Consider the following 16,478-nt stretch of genomic DNA (forward strand, 5'->3'; position numbering starts at 1 on the left):
GTGTGGAGGGTAAAAATTGTAGAGGGAGACCAAGAGATGAATACACCAAGCAGATTCAGAAGGATGTAGGTTGCAGTAGGTACTGGGAGATGAAGAAGCTTGCACAGGATAGAGTAGCATGGAGAGCTGCATCAAACCAGTCTCAGGACTGAAGACCACAACAACATCCCAAATGCTGTAATTCCTGTCATTAACAGGCTGTTTTCCACTCCACTTACAACAACAATGTGATCCTCTTTTCCAAAACTTTTGCACAAATTACCTATGCCTTTTGTCACCTGGCTAAGGCTAACACATGGCTTGACAATACTTGCGACCTTGTGCTCTGTTCCTGATTTCTCCTATACCATTTGGCCTACACCCCTCTCATGGGTACTACCTGGCAGAATGACACTTTTCTTCCTACTTTCTTTTGGTACTGACCCACATCAACTTTCCTTGCTGGTAGTTTGCTGCGCCCTACTGTCACCTACAACTGGATGAGGCCCTTCCCATCCTAGCTCAGGTAACAAGTCAAACTTGTTCAATACTGTAATCTCAAGTATAGATGAAGAAGTGGCAGAGCTGTTCCTGTTTCACCCATTGTATGTTACCATTACCCAGTGCCCACTATCTTTTCTCCCTTTATCCTACTGCATTCAAATTTCACATGTTCTAATTCAACCTGAAGGGTGCAAGTCTTTGCCTCCTGTTCAAAGATTCTTTTGTCTTTCTTGAGGAGCTTACAGTTTCATGGAAGAGACTCGTCAAGTTCCCCACTGCATATGTCCCAGTGAAATCCAGCCCACAATCTACACGTATCAGTCCATGTTTGACGGCCTACAGCGATGTCCATAACCATCATGCATTGCAACACAGATTACATGATTAAAAGTAGAATTAAACCAATTAACATATTCTAGACTACAAGAATTTTCATAATTTACAAGCCTCAAAAATTCGGCATACAGGTAAGTGATTCAGGGGTATGTTATAATGTAAAAAGTTAATTATTTCCCCTTAAGATAAGTACGCAGCACCCACTTCACTGTTAGTTAACTTATTCACAATTAATTGTAAAGTTTTAATAACTAATTATCATGAGTATTGTTTGATATTATACAATGTTTTCTGTATGCAGTATAAGGCTGTAGACTAGTTCTGACAGACTGGAGTAAGTGCACAGGGGGGAGGGGGGGTGCAACAGTTTGTGAAACGTCCAGGCAGTCAAGCCACAATACGTGGGCAACATTGTTGTTATAAATCAAGAAATCAAGAAGATTCAAAACCTCTGCTTGCCCCATTGTCAACTCTGAAAATATTTATAGAACACTTCAGTAGTTACGTATGTTTGCAACTCCATGAAACACATTTTTCTGAACATTTTTGACTTTACTTTGATGAATTTAAATGATGCTGTTTAGACTCAACAGGTGAAGAAACAGGTATCCCATCAGTAGTGAACCAGTCAAAATGAGAAATAAAATTCTCTCTATCTTAATCATTGAATACTGAGGTACCTAAAGCAGTGTGTTCATATGCAGTTTCTAACTCAGTACAATTTATTTGAATCTTCAAGATAAAATGTATAGCAGGTCTAGAATTATGTTACATGTTCAACTGATAGTTGAATTTCAAAGTACTGACTTGTGCAATATCTTAAACATACAGTGCTATTGCAGATAAAAATGACCAGAAGTTCAAAAACACACGTTCTGTGAGCACCTATGTTGCTTGGTTCGTCTCTTATACACAGCTTCTGGTAATTACATTTCCTGGTAACAATTTGGTGCAATGTTGTCACAAACATTTGTGGAAATCCCATAAAGCACCAATGTGACATGTACCTGAATGATAGGTGTGCACATTTCTCTTCGTGTAAATTTGTACACTAATGTTTTATTCTTTCTTCACCCTTGCTGAAAACCCACACCCCACAGTGAATTTCAGATGTAATATGCTTGCTTGCATTAAGAAATCTTACTAACTGCAATTCACATGTGATTGTATTGTTTATTTCTGAACCTATTTAACTCATTGTCACACAAATGGAAAGCTGCAACATTATGAAGAATTTGAGTTGCTCAGGCATAGTCATCTGTATGTAATAGTAAGTATAACATGACCATTGCAGACACACATTTCTATATAATTAGCCTTTACTTTTGAGATGCACCTCATACATTGCATCAACTTCAAAATATGCCAGAATAAATTTTACCTAGTCTGTGAAAGTTTCTTTAAAGATTAAATCACTCTTCCATTTGTTGACCACGCATGATTTCAGCATGAAATAAGTCCTTCCAAACCTTCCTTTATTCTGAAAATCCATTTAGCACTGGTCATTCCCACATTCAGTGTTTTCAATACTCTTCACATTCTTCTTGTAAGGCAAGCAGATATTTTTTGGAATCATCGGTCTTCAACATTTCTTTCAGCACCAGTGGCTCTGAATCACTGAACTCTTCAGGACCATAAATAAAACACTCAGTTTTCTTGAATTTATGTATTGTGGAAGCTGTTCACAGTGGATGGATCTGCTAAGGTGATTGTACATCTCTCAACAGGGTGGAGGGAATTCAGCACAGTTTGGAAACATGTTGTATATTACTACAGGTTCCTGCATTTTCTGCTTCTGATTCAGCTCCTTTATTTTGTTACTCTCACTGGAAATAATGTTTACTTTTTTGTGGCAAGTGGATTTAAATATAAGTGCCATTGTTTTGCATCGATACTCAACTGATATTCACTCAAAGACTTTATCATCCTATATATGACTCTTTGATGTTAAAAAATGGCCATGGCTCGCTTCATGATATTAAGAAATGCGAAATGTTTTTCTGCTTTCTTCATAACTGGTGTAAATCAATCACAGATGATTAGTTAAAAAGAAACATTACTATGAAGGCAACAGCTCTGCTAATCTTTGTAAGTTAATTTCAAAGGCTGGGAAAGGGCCTTCTCAAGAATGCTACTACTATAACACTTAGATATTCCCTTTAGTCCTACACTATTGGATACACTTTTCTGACACTTATTTCTACCTTTTCCAAGAAAATCTGTTAAATTATCATTTAAAAATCATATGATGCAAAAAACTGATTTCCAATAAGTCTCATACACTGAAAAGAAACTGGAACAGCTGTGCATATTCAAATACAGAGATATGTAAACAGGAAGAATTCAGCATTGCAGTCATCAATGCCTATATAAGACGACAAGTGTCAGGCGCGGTTGTTAGATCAGTTCCTGCTGCTAGAATGGCAGGTTATCAAGTTTTAAGTGAGTTTGAACATGGTGTTGTAGTCCGCACACAAGCAATGGGGCACAGCATCTCCGAAGTAATGATGAAGTGGGGATTTTCCCATACGACCATTTCACAAGTGTACTATGAATATCTGGTATCAGGTAAAATATCAAATCATTAACCCTTTCTTTACTGCATTTCGAAGTTTTGAGAAAAAAAATATCTGCATTCGTTTTTACACTTATTTAGGTGCATAAATGTAAAATATGATATAATCTTTTTTTATATGTTTTATTTCAAAAAAAATTTTAAATAATGCTTTTAAGCAACAGTGGTTCTTACAGGTAGTGACATCATAGAAACAAAGTTCAATAAACATGGGTTCATGTAAGCAAAACATTGGTTTATACATCACATTTTATAGCTTAGAAGTCTATGCACAGCATTTTGATTATTGACAATGTGGAGACAACTAATTTTACTTCAAGTAATTAACAAATTCAGCTCTGTGTATTAGTAAAAATTGGAAGCTTTTGTACTGCAAACATTTCACTGTTTTACTTTCACGTATCTTGTCAGACATCAGTGTGTGTTGTATCTTTACCTGTTGAAGTTATTATATTCCATGAAAGATGTGGAAACACTTCTTATTTACTGTGAGACACAGATGCACTTTACACTTGGTGCAAAAAATTTGTGTAGTAGACTTTATGCAAACTTTACATCGACCTTTCTTCTCTACCATATCTGCAAAGTGTTCGAACCCATCAAAACGCACATCCATAACTGAAGCTGCACATACAGTAATTTTTGCTGCAGAAGTCCTTGTCAACATTTCAGAACTTGGTCTTCCTCTCTTCTTTTGGGAACCTGATTTTCCCGCAAGCAGTTGACTTGCAGAAATATTAGCTTGGAACTGCAGGAGTGACATCTTTGAGGTTTTGCCACGTTGGACCATATGAAATCGGTGGAGTAGCCATCCATTGACAACTGCTACAGACAAACACCAGTACACAATGTGCATATACCACTTCCGTGACCTAAAATTGATATGGTATAGTTCTATCAACATGTCAGCAAGATCCACGCCCCCCATATGTTTGTTGTACTTTTCCACTATGTAAGGTCTAGCTACGTCAATGAATTTCTTTTCAGATGCAGAATAGCGTCTACATGTTGCCATGGGCATATGTTGACACGAAATTTATGCATTTTCTGTCAAACCAGCGTACTAAAGCTACATTGTTTGTTGTCTCCACTCTCCAGTCACAGGAGCCACGTCCAGTTTTCTTGAGCTCCGCTTCAGTTTTCAAGGGACATTTTCCCATCCTGTCTGTCCTGATAGTGCCACAGAATTCAATGCCCCTTTCTTTCAGGGCAATTGCTAATGGTATAGATGAAAACCAACTATCAGCAAACACTTTGAAATGCTGTTTCTCTGGCAATGTTTCCGTCAATGCCAAAACAATATCCCCAGACAAACCTAATCCTCTATCACTGCAGGTGTTTTTGCCAACATAAATTTCAAAATCATACATCATGCCTGAAGCACCAACTCTCATAAAAGATCTGTAGCCCCACTTGTGAGGCTTATTTCTTATGTACTGTTTCAAACCGCTTCTACCCTTGAATTGTATTATCTGTTCATCAACAGCTTGGTATTCTTCTGGAGGAAGTGTCTTCAATGATGACTGCAATGCAGATAAAAGTGGGAGAATCTTGAAGAGTTTGTCACAATTACTATTAGCTTGAGTATTGTCAACATGAAAATATCGCAGTAGCTGGAAGAAGCGAGTTCTGCTCATTACATCAGCTATTGGTGAAGACCTACACTCATTCAACCAGTATAAATGAATGGAAGGCATTTTGATTATGCCCATGTGCAGTAAAATACCAACAAACTGCTCCATTTCATTTTTGCTCGTCTGCAAAGAAACTGAATCTTTCTGCAAAGCATAGATATTGGACTGCTCAGCAATGAGTTCAAATACGTCATAATTCAAAAATTTTTTATAATATTGCAAAGGTGTCATTTCCTCTACTGGTGGTGGTGGAAGTGATCCTTTCCGTTCTGTGTCTTGTACCACAAAATCAGTTTTTCTAAATTTATAATCACTACGCTTACATCTATGTTTTACTTGCTGCTGCTGCTGCTCACGTGTAGATGGTGCTCCTTCATTTGTATTGTTGTCACTTACATTTGATTTTGGCTGAGAATCAATAACTTTACCACTCCTGACTGCATCAGCCTGAAATTTAAAGATATTGACATCTAAAATACGTAATTATACTTATAATTATGTACTTTCTCAATATTGTTACTTCTGTTAGTGGTCACTTCCTTTCGAAATTCATATTCTGTCTCTTGCTCCTCTCTAATTGCTGAAATTAAAGCTCCATCCTCCTTTTCCACCACCTGAATGAAATTCATGACAGCTGCTTCGGAAATAGATTGAGAACTTTCATCAATTTCGACAGTTTTATCTTTATCTTCATCCCCAAACATCTGATATATTCCCATCAGGGACATCAATGTATGCATTGAACCCATTATCGGGTAAATTCATAATATATCCTAGGTCAGCATCAATCAAAAAGCCAGACATGGTGATGCAATATTTAAAAAGTGTCTAGAATGTGATTTTATACCTGCAAAGCAATACTTCAAACACCTACATCAATAAATTTGTAAAGCGAGGCATTATATTACGGAATTTCCACTCAATTCCACTGTTACTTTGAAGCAACATAAGGTTTCTCACCAGTTTATCTTATCTGGAAATCATTATGCAAGTCAAATGTATGATGTACTTATGCAGGAAGGATTGTCACAACACACAATAATTATTTGACTGTAAACGAAAGTGCAAAACTTACGTATTTTATGCATTTTTTATCATCAATTCTTCACAATGAAGACTCCAGCAACTAGTCACGCTCAACAATTGTTTCCTTCTTCCCGCGCATTAGTTCCTGCCATCTGTTGTCAGGAACAGTCACTACTGGCATGGAGCTTCAGATAAACAGTGGCAAAGAGTAGTTAAAATCGGTTTGATGCGAAATACATCTATGGAAAGACGATGTTTCTTATAAGCTACGCTGGTAAAGAAAGGGTTAACATCGAAAAAGGTCCTGCAAGAACGGGACCAATGACAACTGAAGAGAATCATTCAACATGACAGAAGTGCAACCCTTCCACAAATTGCTGTGGGTTTCAATGCTGGGCCATCAACAAGTGTCAGTGTGCAAACCATTCAACAAAACATCATCGATATGGGCTTTTTGAGCCGAAGGCCTACTCCTGTACTTTTGATGACAGTATGACAAAGCTATACGCCTCGCCTGGGTCCATCAACACCGACATTGGACTGTTGATAGCAGGAAACATGTTGCCTGGTTGGACAAGTCTCGTTTCAAATTGAACTGAGTGGAAGGACTTGTACGGGTAAGGAGACAACCTCGTGAATCCATGGACCCTCCATGTCAGCAGGGGGCTGTTCAAGCTGGTGGAGGCTGCGTAATGGAGTAGGGCCTGTGCAGATGGAGTTATATGGGACCCCTGATACATCTACATATGACCCTGACAGGTAACACATACGTAAACATCCTGCCTGATCACCTGCAACTATTCATGTCCATTATGCATTCCGACAGACTTTGGTAATTCCAGAAGGAAAATTCGACAGAATTGCTAAAAAGTGGCTCCAGAAACACTCTTCTGCTGGCCACCAAACTGCCCAGCCATGAACATTATTGAGCATATTTTGGATGCCTTAAAACATGCTGTTCAGATGAGATCTCCACCCCGTCATTATCTTAAGTATTTACGGACAGGCCTGCAGGGTTCATGGTGTCAATTCCCTAATCACGTCCACGCTTCATCATGTTGCAGCACTTCTGTGTGCTCGTGGAGGCAGGTGTACCAGTTTCTTTGGCTCTTCAGTGTGCATTGAGAATATAAAGCTCTGGAGTATTCTTTTTACACATTTATGAAGTGTACTTTCTACAATAAACTTCAATTAGAGTTAGAAAATACCTAGGTGCTCCTACTGATGCTGTTCGCACCTGTACAAACAGTTCCAAATAATTTAATTTAATACTTCTCTTAGCACAAGATGTGGTATATTGAAACTGTAGTCTGGTTTCCTTGCCTTCTACGTGTGTTGTGTACAGGATGTCAATTCATTAAGACTATACACCAGTGACAAAAACTTTGAGTATAGAACATATTCTATATACTTTAAATGACCTAGTCGGTAATACCATAGATAAAAAAATATTTAAAAAAATACCAAGTTAGCTTCAGCAAGTAATTTTAATGCTCAGTTCAGAATGCATATCCATTGAGAACCGATGCTATGGCAACAAGACCCTATGCACACCATGAAGACAACATCCTTAAATATATATATTTTTTTAAAAATTGTATTTGCTGACAGAGAGAAAACTTGAACTTAATTTTAGTACTTAAAGAATGATCATTAGTTTAATCCTTCCACATCTATGGGCATACATGTATCCCCAGCAGGTAGTATGGCCACATGGCACTGTATTCATTTACACTGAGCAGGTGGGAAGGTCTGACAGGTAAGGCCATTCATGTGTGCTAAGGCATGGGAGACGGCAAATGTGCGCAACAGAATGCTGGCTCGCTGTTGTCCATGCTTCAACATTCCTGCCAATGCCATCGTTACCTGCTCTCCTTTCTAATGTTGGGATCGCTACAGCTTTCACCTGCTCCTTTTTTCCTTTCAGCTTAGCAATCAATCTAATAAATACAATTTGATATTCTAATGTTTACTAGGCAAATTACACAAACATATATAATATGAAGGGCATGAATTATCCTAATGAACTGGTATATCAGATGTTACAAAATGAGTACAGTATAGCAAAATACTTGCACTTTCTTAGCAATACTTGGGGCTGCACAGAACAGAAAATGGCATGCACGGCCAAGTAACTGGAAACTGATTTCCTAATCTACAAAGTACACAATACAAATGAATATAATGTGAAAGGGCATTAAGTATCCCACAGAACTAGTGTAGTAGATTTTCAAAGGGCAAACAAAATGAGTACAGTGCAGCAAAATATCTGCAGCTTCTTAGCAACATTTGGGGTGCATGGAACAAAAAGCAGCATACACGACCGAGTAACAGTAATTTGGTTTTTCTAATCTAAGTAGTACATGTGATACAAACCTATACAATGTGAAAGGGCATGAATTATCCCATAGAACTGATGTATCAGATGTTTCAAATGGTGAACACTGCAGCAAAACAAGTGCAGTTTCTCAGCAACACTTGGTGCCATGTGGCGCACAAGCCAGTGAGAGTTTTGGGTATCTGCCCTAGGAAATGTTCACTTTAAAATTGTATATCTTGAAATATATTTTTCCAATATTAATGAGATTTGAAATGCATTACAGGCACATATATAGGTAGTGCATTTCAAATTACAGAAGTATCTAATCACATATTTATAAGTTGTTGTTTTTCTAAACCAACTTTTTCTCAGCCCATGATAATATTATAACAGAAGCCTTGGATGAGTTTTAAAGTTCTCCTTCATGGATATCAAAAAATGCAACCACTGTGCCCATGCAGTATGAGACTGATTTTGTAAAGAATATTATCTAAGAGTGGTTCTATCAATGCTGGAACATGCGATAAGTGGAAAGTGGCCATATCCTGCAGCTGTTGTAAGCCTGAGTCAGCTGCCCACTGCTGAGGCACAGAACATGTTTGCCCCATTTAGCCAGGCAGGCAGGCAGACAGGCAGGCCATTCAGCCCAACACGCTGCAAAAGGGTTACTCATTCCCATTGCATCATCCTACGTGTTTTCAAAGTGGGTGTTACCAGATTTTACACTGAATGCTACAATAACTTATCAATGAAGTGTTGTCAGGAACAAATACAATCCACAATAATGGTTTAACATATGTGCAAATGCACAAGAGTCTATGTTTGTTGTTGTTGTTGTTGTTGTTGTTGTTGTTGTTGTCTTCAGTCCTGAGACTGGTTTGATGCAGCTCTCCATGCTATTCTATCCTGTGCAAGCTCCTTCATCTCCCAGTACCTACTGCAACCTACATCCCTCTGAATCTGCTTAGTGTATTCATCTCTTGGTCTCCCTCTACGATTTTTACCCTCCACGCTGCCCTTCAATGCTAAATTTGTGATCCCTTGATGCCTTAGGACATGTCCTACCAACCGATCCCTTCTTCTAGTCAAGTTGTGCCACAAACTTCTCTTCTCCCCAATCCTATTCAATACCTCCTCATTAATTACATGATCTACTCACCTAATCTTCAACATTCTTCTGTAGCACCACATTTCGAAAGCTTCTATTCTCTTCTTGTCCAAACTATTTATTGTCCAAGTTTCACTTCCATACATGGCTACACTCCATACAAATACTTTCAGAAACGACTTGCTGACACTTAAATCTATACTAGATGTTAACAAATTTCTCTTCTTCAGAAACTCTTTCCTTGCCATAGCCAGTCTACATTTTATATCCTCTCTACTTTGACCATCATCAGTTATTTTGCTCCCCAGTACTCCTTTACTACTTTAGGTGTCTGATTTCCTAATCTAATTCGCTCAGCATCACCCCCTTGTTTTGCTTTTGTTGATGTTCATCTTACATCCTCCTTTCAAGACACTGTCCATTCCATTCAACTGCTCTTCCAAGTCCTTTGCTCTCTCTGACAGAACTACAATGTCATCGGCGAACCTCAAAGTTTTTATTTCTTCTCCCTGGATTTTAATACCTACTCCAAATCTTTCTTTTGTTATAAAATTTTGACATTACTCTCTGCTAAGGATATAAGGAACTTCACCTTTCTTACAAGTTTGAAATAATTTTGTTTAAAAAGAATCTACTGTGACTAAGCTACACGAACTATTCATGACTTTAATGTTCATCATAAAGTAATAAAGTAAATCACTAAGTAAAATGGAGCAACCAACCCATTTTACCTCAAAACTTACAACTTGTCAGATACAAAAACATTTGTTAAACACACTCTTCTATAGACGAGCATTTTGACAGTTGTGTTGGTTCAGTTCTAGTAAACATGTGCTTCTTGAGTGACTCAAATTCTTTCAGCATGCACGAAGTATCTTCTGCATTTTTTTTAATGTTTGAACCGGTTTATAAATCTACATATGAAAGACTTCCTTAATTTTTCCCTGTAGTAAACAACTTAATTTAATCCACAATCACTCCTTTGATTCCATCCTAAAGTTCTCAATATTAGAGATACTTCTCTATCTGGAACTACAATGTGCTGTAATTTTCTAGTGTCTGTGAATTTCTCAATAACTGCCTGTGAATCAATACTAGATCATCTCATCGCATGTGTGTTGAAGTCATTACATGTCAGCAATATGCATTTATTGATGCATGGACTGTATTACTAGTGATTAATGAAGAGCAACAAATAAAAGGCCCAATACCTGTGGGTTGTGGCAGTTTTTGTTTGACAAATTTAAATTATTGAATACTTAATGAAATGATAAATCTGACAACAATCTGAAATCCAGAATTATTCAAAGAAAGTACTACTTCCAATACTATCACAATACTGTCAACATTTCACATACCATCACTTTGTCAGTGAAAAAATATTGTATATTGCACCATTAACTGTTGAGATATTATATTTTGATTATGAATTTTGTGTAAATATTTTTCTTCTGCAACTTGATATCTGTTAACATCTTCACAAATTAATGTCGTTTTGAATTATAAATTCAACTCATACTCAAAAAAAAAAAAACCTTTAAAGTATTTCACAATTTAATAAATATGTGAAGGCTACAACTTGGTTGAATCACATGCATCAAAATTATATGCACAGTTTACCTCTTTTACATGATATCTGAGTGTATCCTCAGCTTCTGAAAGAATAAATTTTCTAGGATGATAACGGTTGTCATCTTTCCCTCGTTTCATCAAATATCCTTCCATATAACCTGATACATATTTTTGTTGGCCAGGATGACAGAACTCCTCTCGCTCATATTTTGCACGTATCCATTGTTCAACAAGAACTCTGAAAATTAAAACCAAATGTAAGTTGTTGTGCTATCATTCATCACAGCAAATTTGAACTACCAGTACACTATCAACTACATTTTGTTGATTTTGTTATAAGTCTAAATTTAAATGTTTCTCCTGCAGCGTACCAAATGTAAAAATATCACTACTGTCTTACAAGGGAAGATCCGCAGGGGCAAGATCAGCTTTTTGAAAGCACCTATACTGTGGTGTTGGTTAGGATCCCAGGTATCATACACTGCAGCCATTCATCAAAATGAAGTCATGTTTGCAAATAATCAATGAAAATGAATGCTCTAGAGCCTTAAAAATAATATCGCTTATGCAGGGTGGTGGCATACTGTAGTGGTAAAATATATTCATGCCATGCAGGAGGCTGTGAATTCTAATCACATGCTTTGAAATTTTTCTATTTTTAAATCTTTATTGAATTGCTTTTGATCATTATTTTAATTGAATTAATTGGTTTAACTGTATTTTTTATTTCTAATCCTTGACCTTTTCATTTGAACCATCAAATATATTTTTTGCTTGCTCATATTATATCTTTCAATCATTCTTTCTTCATTTGGAATCTTTGTTCATGTGATTTTATTTATTTGTATGTATTAACTTTTATTTAATTTATTCTGTTTTATCTTTTTATATTTTCTTTGGTGTTATTGCATTCATTATTTCTGTTCTACATTTTGCTTTTATATCTTTTTATTTGTAATCCTTTGTTTTGTTTAAATCTTCATCTCCATTATTTTGTTCATAGTATAACAGTGCATGTTTTAAACATTTGTACAATGATTACTATCCAAAAAATGTACACTTTGTAATGAAAAATAAATTTTTGACACTACTGGCTAAAATAAATAATTTATTTCATCTTTCATTTTTTAACCAATAGATCAGCATTTAAATATATTATGATAAACAAATACGAGTAATTAAAATCACATTCACAATTACCTCAAATAGGAAAAGTATGGTAGGAAGAAAAACTGAAAGCAAATTGAAAGCTAATAACAATGATTAAAATGTCATGACAAAAAGTTACAAATTTTAAATATTACATTTAAACCAATTCATTGAAATTTAAAAAAAATTATCAATGTCATTTCAACAAAGATTTAAAATAAAAATATCAGAACCACCTAATGATATTTGAACGGGAACCTTCTGCACATCGGGAATGTATCTTAATCGCTGAACCACACCACCACACTCCATAATACATGACCCAGTCACATTAATGTGACCACCGACTATGTTCGACATCAACGTGCAATAACCTCTCACAGCTGGCAAGTGGCAGCAGTAGCAGTAGAGGATATAATAAAGCAAGTTGGAAGGACACAGAAAGTAGGGCAGTTGTCATCATAATAAGGAAACTGAACAATTTATCTGACACCCAAAAGGGCATGATCACGGTGTTTAGGGAGAAGGGTAGAAGCATTTCTGTAATGGCTGGGTTTCCAACTGTTTGTCTGTCACTATGGTTAAAGTAGACCATGTATGGCAAAATAGCACTATCCAAAGTCAGTGCCAAAGCAACTGTGGTGCATCACAGGGCATAGACAACAGGGGTGAACAGTGGCAGTGGAGATGTGTAAAGGCAAATATACATGCAGCAGACCATCCAAATGAACTGAGCAGCTACCAACAGCTTCTCCTCAATGATCGTTCAGCAAACATTGTTGCATATGGGCCTCTGCAGGAGTCTGACTGCTGTGCATCAGCAACAAAGGCTGGAATTCTCACACACATACCACAACTGGATGTTGTGTAGGTACATAGTGAAAGACCACCGGATATGGTAAAGTTAAAATTTATTAAAAAATGAAACAACGATAATGACAGAATCAAAGACCCATCATAAGCATTGGCAAAGACATTAATTATAAATTCCGAGTAAGGCACAGACAAACGAACAAAAAATATCATTCACTTTTTTGCACACGATTTTGTTTCACTGTCTTGTATGTAGAAGGATGGTTAAAATCGTACTGCTCGGAGTATGACATGCTATGAGTGTTTTGTATTATATGTGATTCTGAATAAGAGAAGACTTAATAACAGTATTAAGTATTTTTATTGAAGTGAGGTGGAGCCAGGTCAAGAGGATTTCCTTCGCAGTTTTATATCGTCCTGAGAGGCACTGGTGTCCTTGGAGTCAGCTGCCTGGATCTACATTTGAAACGTAGGAGAGGAAGTCCACAGTCATATTTTTGTAAGATTAACAAGAGGGAGCAGCTTTCAGAAGATGACAAATATAATTAAAATACATATAGTGACGGACACAAAAGAAAGAGAAATGACACAAGGTAAAGTGAATGAACACAATGCTTTGGCCAGTGTGTGTTGTTGAATGTGACTCTGAGGCATTTCAGTCAGTATCTGTGAAGCATGAAGTCAATGAGATTGTGTCTTTGGCCAAGAGCATGGGATGGTTGGTTGGTTGGTTGAAAAGAGGGTGGGAGGGACCAAACCTGCTAGGTCATTGGTCCCTCATTCCAATTAAAATAATTCCACAAGGGTGGGAGTAAAAGCCAGCCACGCTGCAACACATTAAAACCTCCACCCTAAAAGCACTAGGGCGGAGGAGACAGAGGGACAAAGGACATGCGCTAAAACTCAGATCAAATGATAAAACCCACCCTCATGAATAAAACATAAAACTAAAGCTGCTGTTGAGGCATTGTCGTCCAACACTGAAGGTACGGTGCTGTAATAGTTAAAAGTCTGCCGCAGAGCGCCCAAAAGTGGGCAGTCCAGCAAGAGGTGGGTGACTCATTTGTGAGCCACAGCAACACCGAGGTGGGTCCTCACAATGGAAAAGGTAACCATGTGTTAGCAATGTATGGCCAATGCATAGCTGGCAGAGGACACCTCATTACCTGCTAAAGGACCATATGGAAGACTTCCACACATTCGCAGTCTTCTTAATGACCTGCAGTTTGTTGTGTGTAATGTTATGCCATTCCGTCTCCCAAAGCCGAAAAATCCTGTAGCATAAGACAGAACGCAGGTCAGTTTCGGATATGCCCATCTCCAGAAGCAGTTTCCGCGTAACCTGTTTGGTCAGCCTGCCAGCAAGTTTGTTGCCTGGGATTCCAACGTGTCCTGGTGTCCACACAAACACAACTGAACAACAGGACCATTCCAGGATATAGATGGACTCCTGAATGGACGCTACCAAAGGATGGCGAGGGTAGCACTGGTTAATAGCTTGTAGGCTGCTCAAGGAGTCAGTACACAGGAGGAATGACTTGCCAGGGCATGAGTGGATGTGCTCAAGAGCACAAGATATGGCCGCCAGTTCTGCAGTGAAAACACTGCAGCCATCTGGCAAGGAGTGCTGTACAATATGTGCTCCATGAATGTACACAAAGCCTATGTGACCATCAGTCGTCGAGCCGTCGGTGTAAACCACTTCATTGTCCAAATGCATGTCGAGAATCAAGAGGAAGTGATAATGGACAACCGCTGGGTTAACGGAGTCCTTAGGGCTATGCAAAAGGTCCAGAATAATCTGCGCCCTAGATGTACACCATGGAGGTGTACATGAATTGACCTTGAGTATAGGTGGTAAAGGCAGGGACGCCACTTCCAACAGAAGAAATCGGACGCAAACCACAATCGTAAGCCCTGACCTGGGGGAAATGAACCACTGTGATTGGTAAAAGGAGATGGTAATTAGGATGCACAGGAGAACTAGAAATGTGTGCAATGTAACTGGTGAGCAGTTGTGCACGCCTAACCTTCAATGGAGGGACTCCAGCCTCCACCAGGACACTGGTCACTGGACTCATTCTACAAGCATCTGTTGCTAGGCAAACGCCACAGTGGTGCACTGGGTCGAGTACACTCAATGCTGAGGGGTGCCACTGAACCGTAAACCAGACTCCCATTATCAAGGCGGAATTGAACAAGGGCTCTATAGAATTGCAGCAGCATAGAGTGATCTGCACTCCAGTTAATGTTGCTCAGGCAGCGGAGGGCCTTGAGGTACTGCCAGCACTTCCGCTTAAGCTGATGAAGGTGAGGTAGCCAAGTCAATCAGTAGTCGAAAACCAGTCCTAAGAATCGATATGTCTCCACTACAGTGAGAGGATTGTTGTTAAGATAAAGTTCTGGTTCTGCATGAACGGCGTGATGCTGGCAGAAATGCATGACACATGACGTCACAGCTGGAAAATGGAAGCCATGGGCTACAGCCCATGACTGTGCCTTGTGAATGGCTCCCTGTAGAGGCCGCTCAGCAACACCAGTACTGGAGGAGCAGTACAAAATGCAGAGAAGGTGAGACCGACAACCCTACAGTTGCTGCTAGACTGTTAATAGCCACTAAAAATAGAGAGACGCTCAATACAGAGCCCTGTGGAACCCCATTCTCCAGAATATGGGGGGCGGTGGTGGGGTGGGGGGGGGGGGGGTGGGGGGAGACTATATGAGGAGGCACTGACGTGGACACGGAAAGTATGCAATGACAGGAAGTCTTGGATAAAAATCAGGAGTGGGCCCTGGAGAACCCCCTCAAACAATGTAGCAAGGATATGTCGCCAAGTCATGTCGTATGCTTTACGTAAAAAAAAAGGCAACCAGGTGTTGGGAACTGGAAAAGGTGGTTCTGATGGCACACTCAAGGACACAAGATTGTCAGTGGTAAGAGTGACCCTGGCGGAAGCTGCCCAGACTTGGAGCCAGTAGCCCACATGACTCCATGACCCAACCCAATTGCCGACACAACATAAGTTCCAGCAGCTTACAAAGGAAGTTGGCGAGCCTATGGGCTGTAAGCTATCCACATCAAGTGGGTTTTGACTGGGTTTGAGCACTGGAATGATGGTGCTCTCCCACCATTGTCATGGAAAGATGCCATTGCACCAGTCTGGTTGAAGATGACGAGGAGATGTTACTAGTAGTCACACGAGAGATGTTTAATCATCTGGCTGTGGATACAATCCCGCCCAGGAGCTGTGTTGGGGCAATGTGCAAGGGCGCTGAGGAGCTCCCACTCTGCAAATGGGCCGCTATAGGGTTCACCTGTGGTGTATACTGATTGAGAGGACTTTCCTTTCCATCCGCCGTTTGAGGGTGTGAAAGGCTTGGGGGGGGGGGGGGGGGGGGTTACGAGTTGGGGTCGTTTTTCTTAGCACTGAAGTTGGACCTTGACTGCTTAGAGACTGCTGG

The 16,478-nt window shown here is 39.0% G+C and overlaps 1 protein-coding gene across 3 annotated transcripts in view; it reads right to left on the reverse strand.

Annotated features, from left to right (window-relative positions):
* LOC126355998 (arf-GAP with dual PH domain-containing protein 1-like) overlaps positions 1–16,478 on the reverse strand; it is a 127,390-nt gene that overhangs the window by 91,630 nt on the left and 19,282 nt on the right. For 2 of the 3 annotated variants that reach the window (XM_050006631.1, XM_050006633.1), the window contains 2 exons: positions 11,103–11,292; positions 3,502–5,475 (listed from right to left, as the gene is read on the reverse strand). In XM_050006631.1, the coding sequence (XP_049862588.1) occupies positions 4,396–5,475; positions 11,103–11,292 (1,270 nt within the window). In that variant the 3' untranslated portion in view covers positions 3,502–4,395. Of the gene's footprint in view, positions 1–3,501; positions 5,476–11,102; positions 11,293–16,478 lie in introns of those variants that run through there. The other variant, XM_050006632.1, reaches the window with a different exon arrangement.

Source organism: Schistocerca gregaria, chromosome 3 (assembly GCF_023897955.1).
Source record: "Schistocerca gregaria isolate iqSchGreg1 chromosome 3, iqSchGreg1.2, whole genome shotgun sequence".
NCBI classification, from domain to species: Eukaryota; Metazoa; Arthropoda; class Insecta; order Orthoptera; family Acrididae; genus Schistocerca; species Schistocerca gregaria.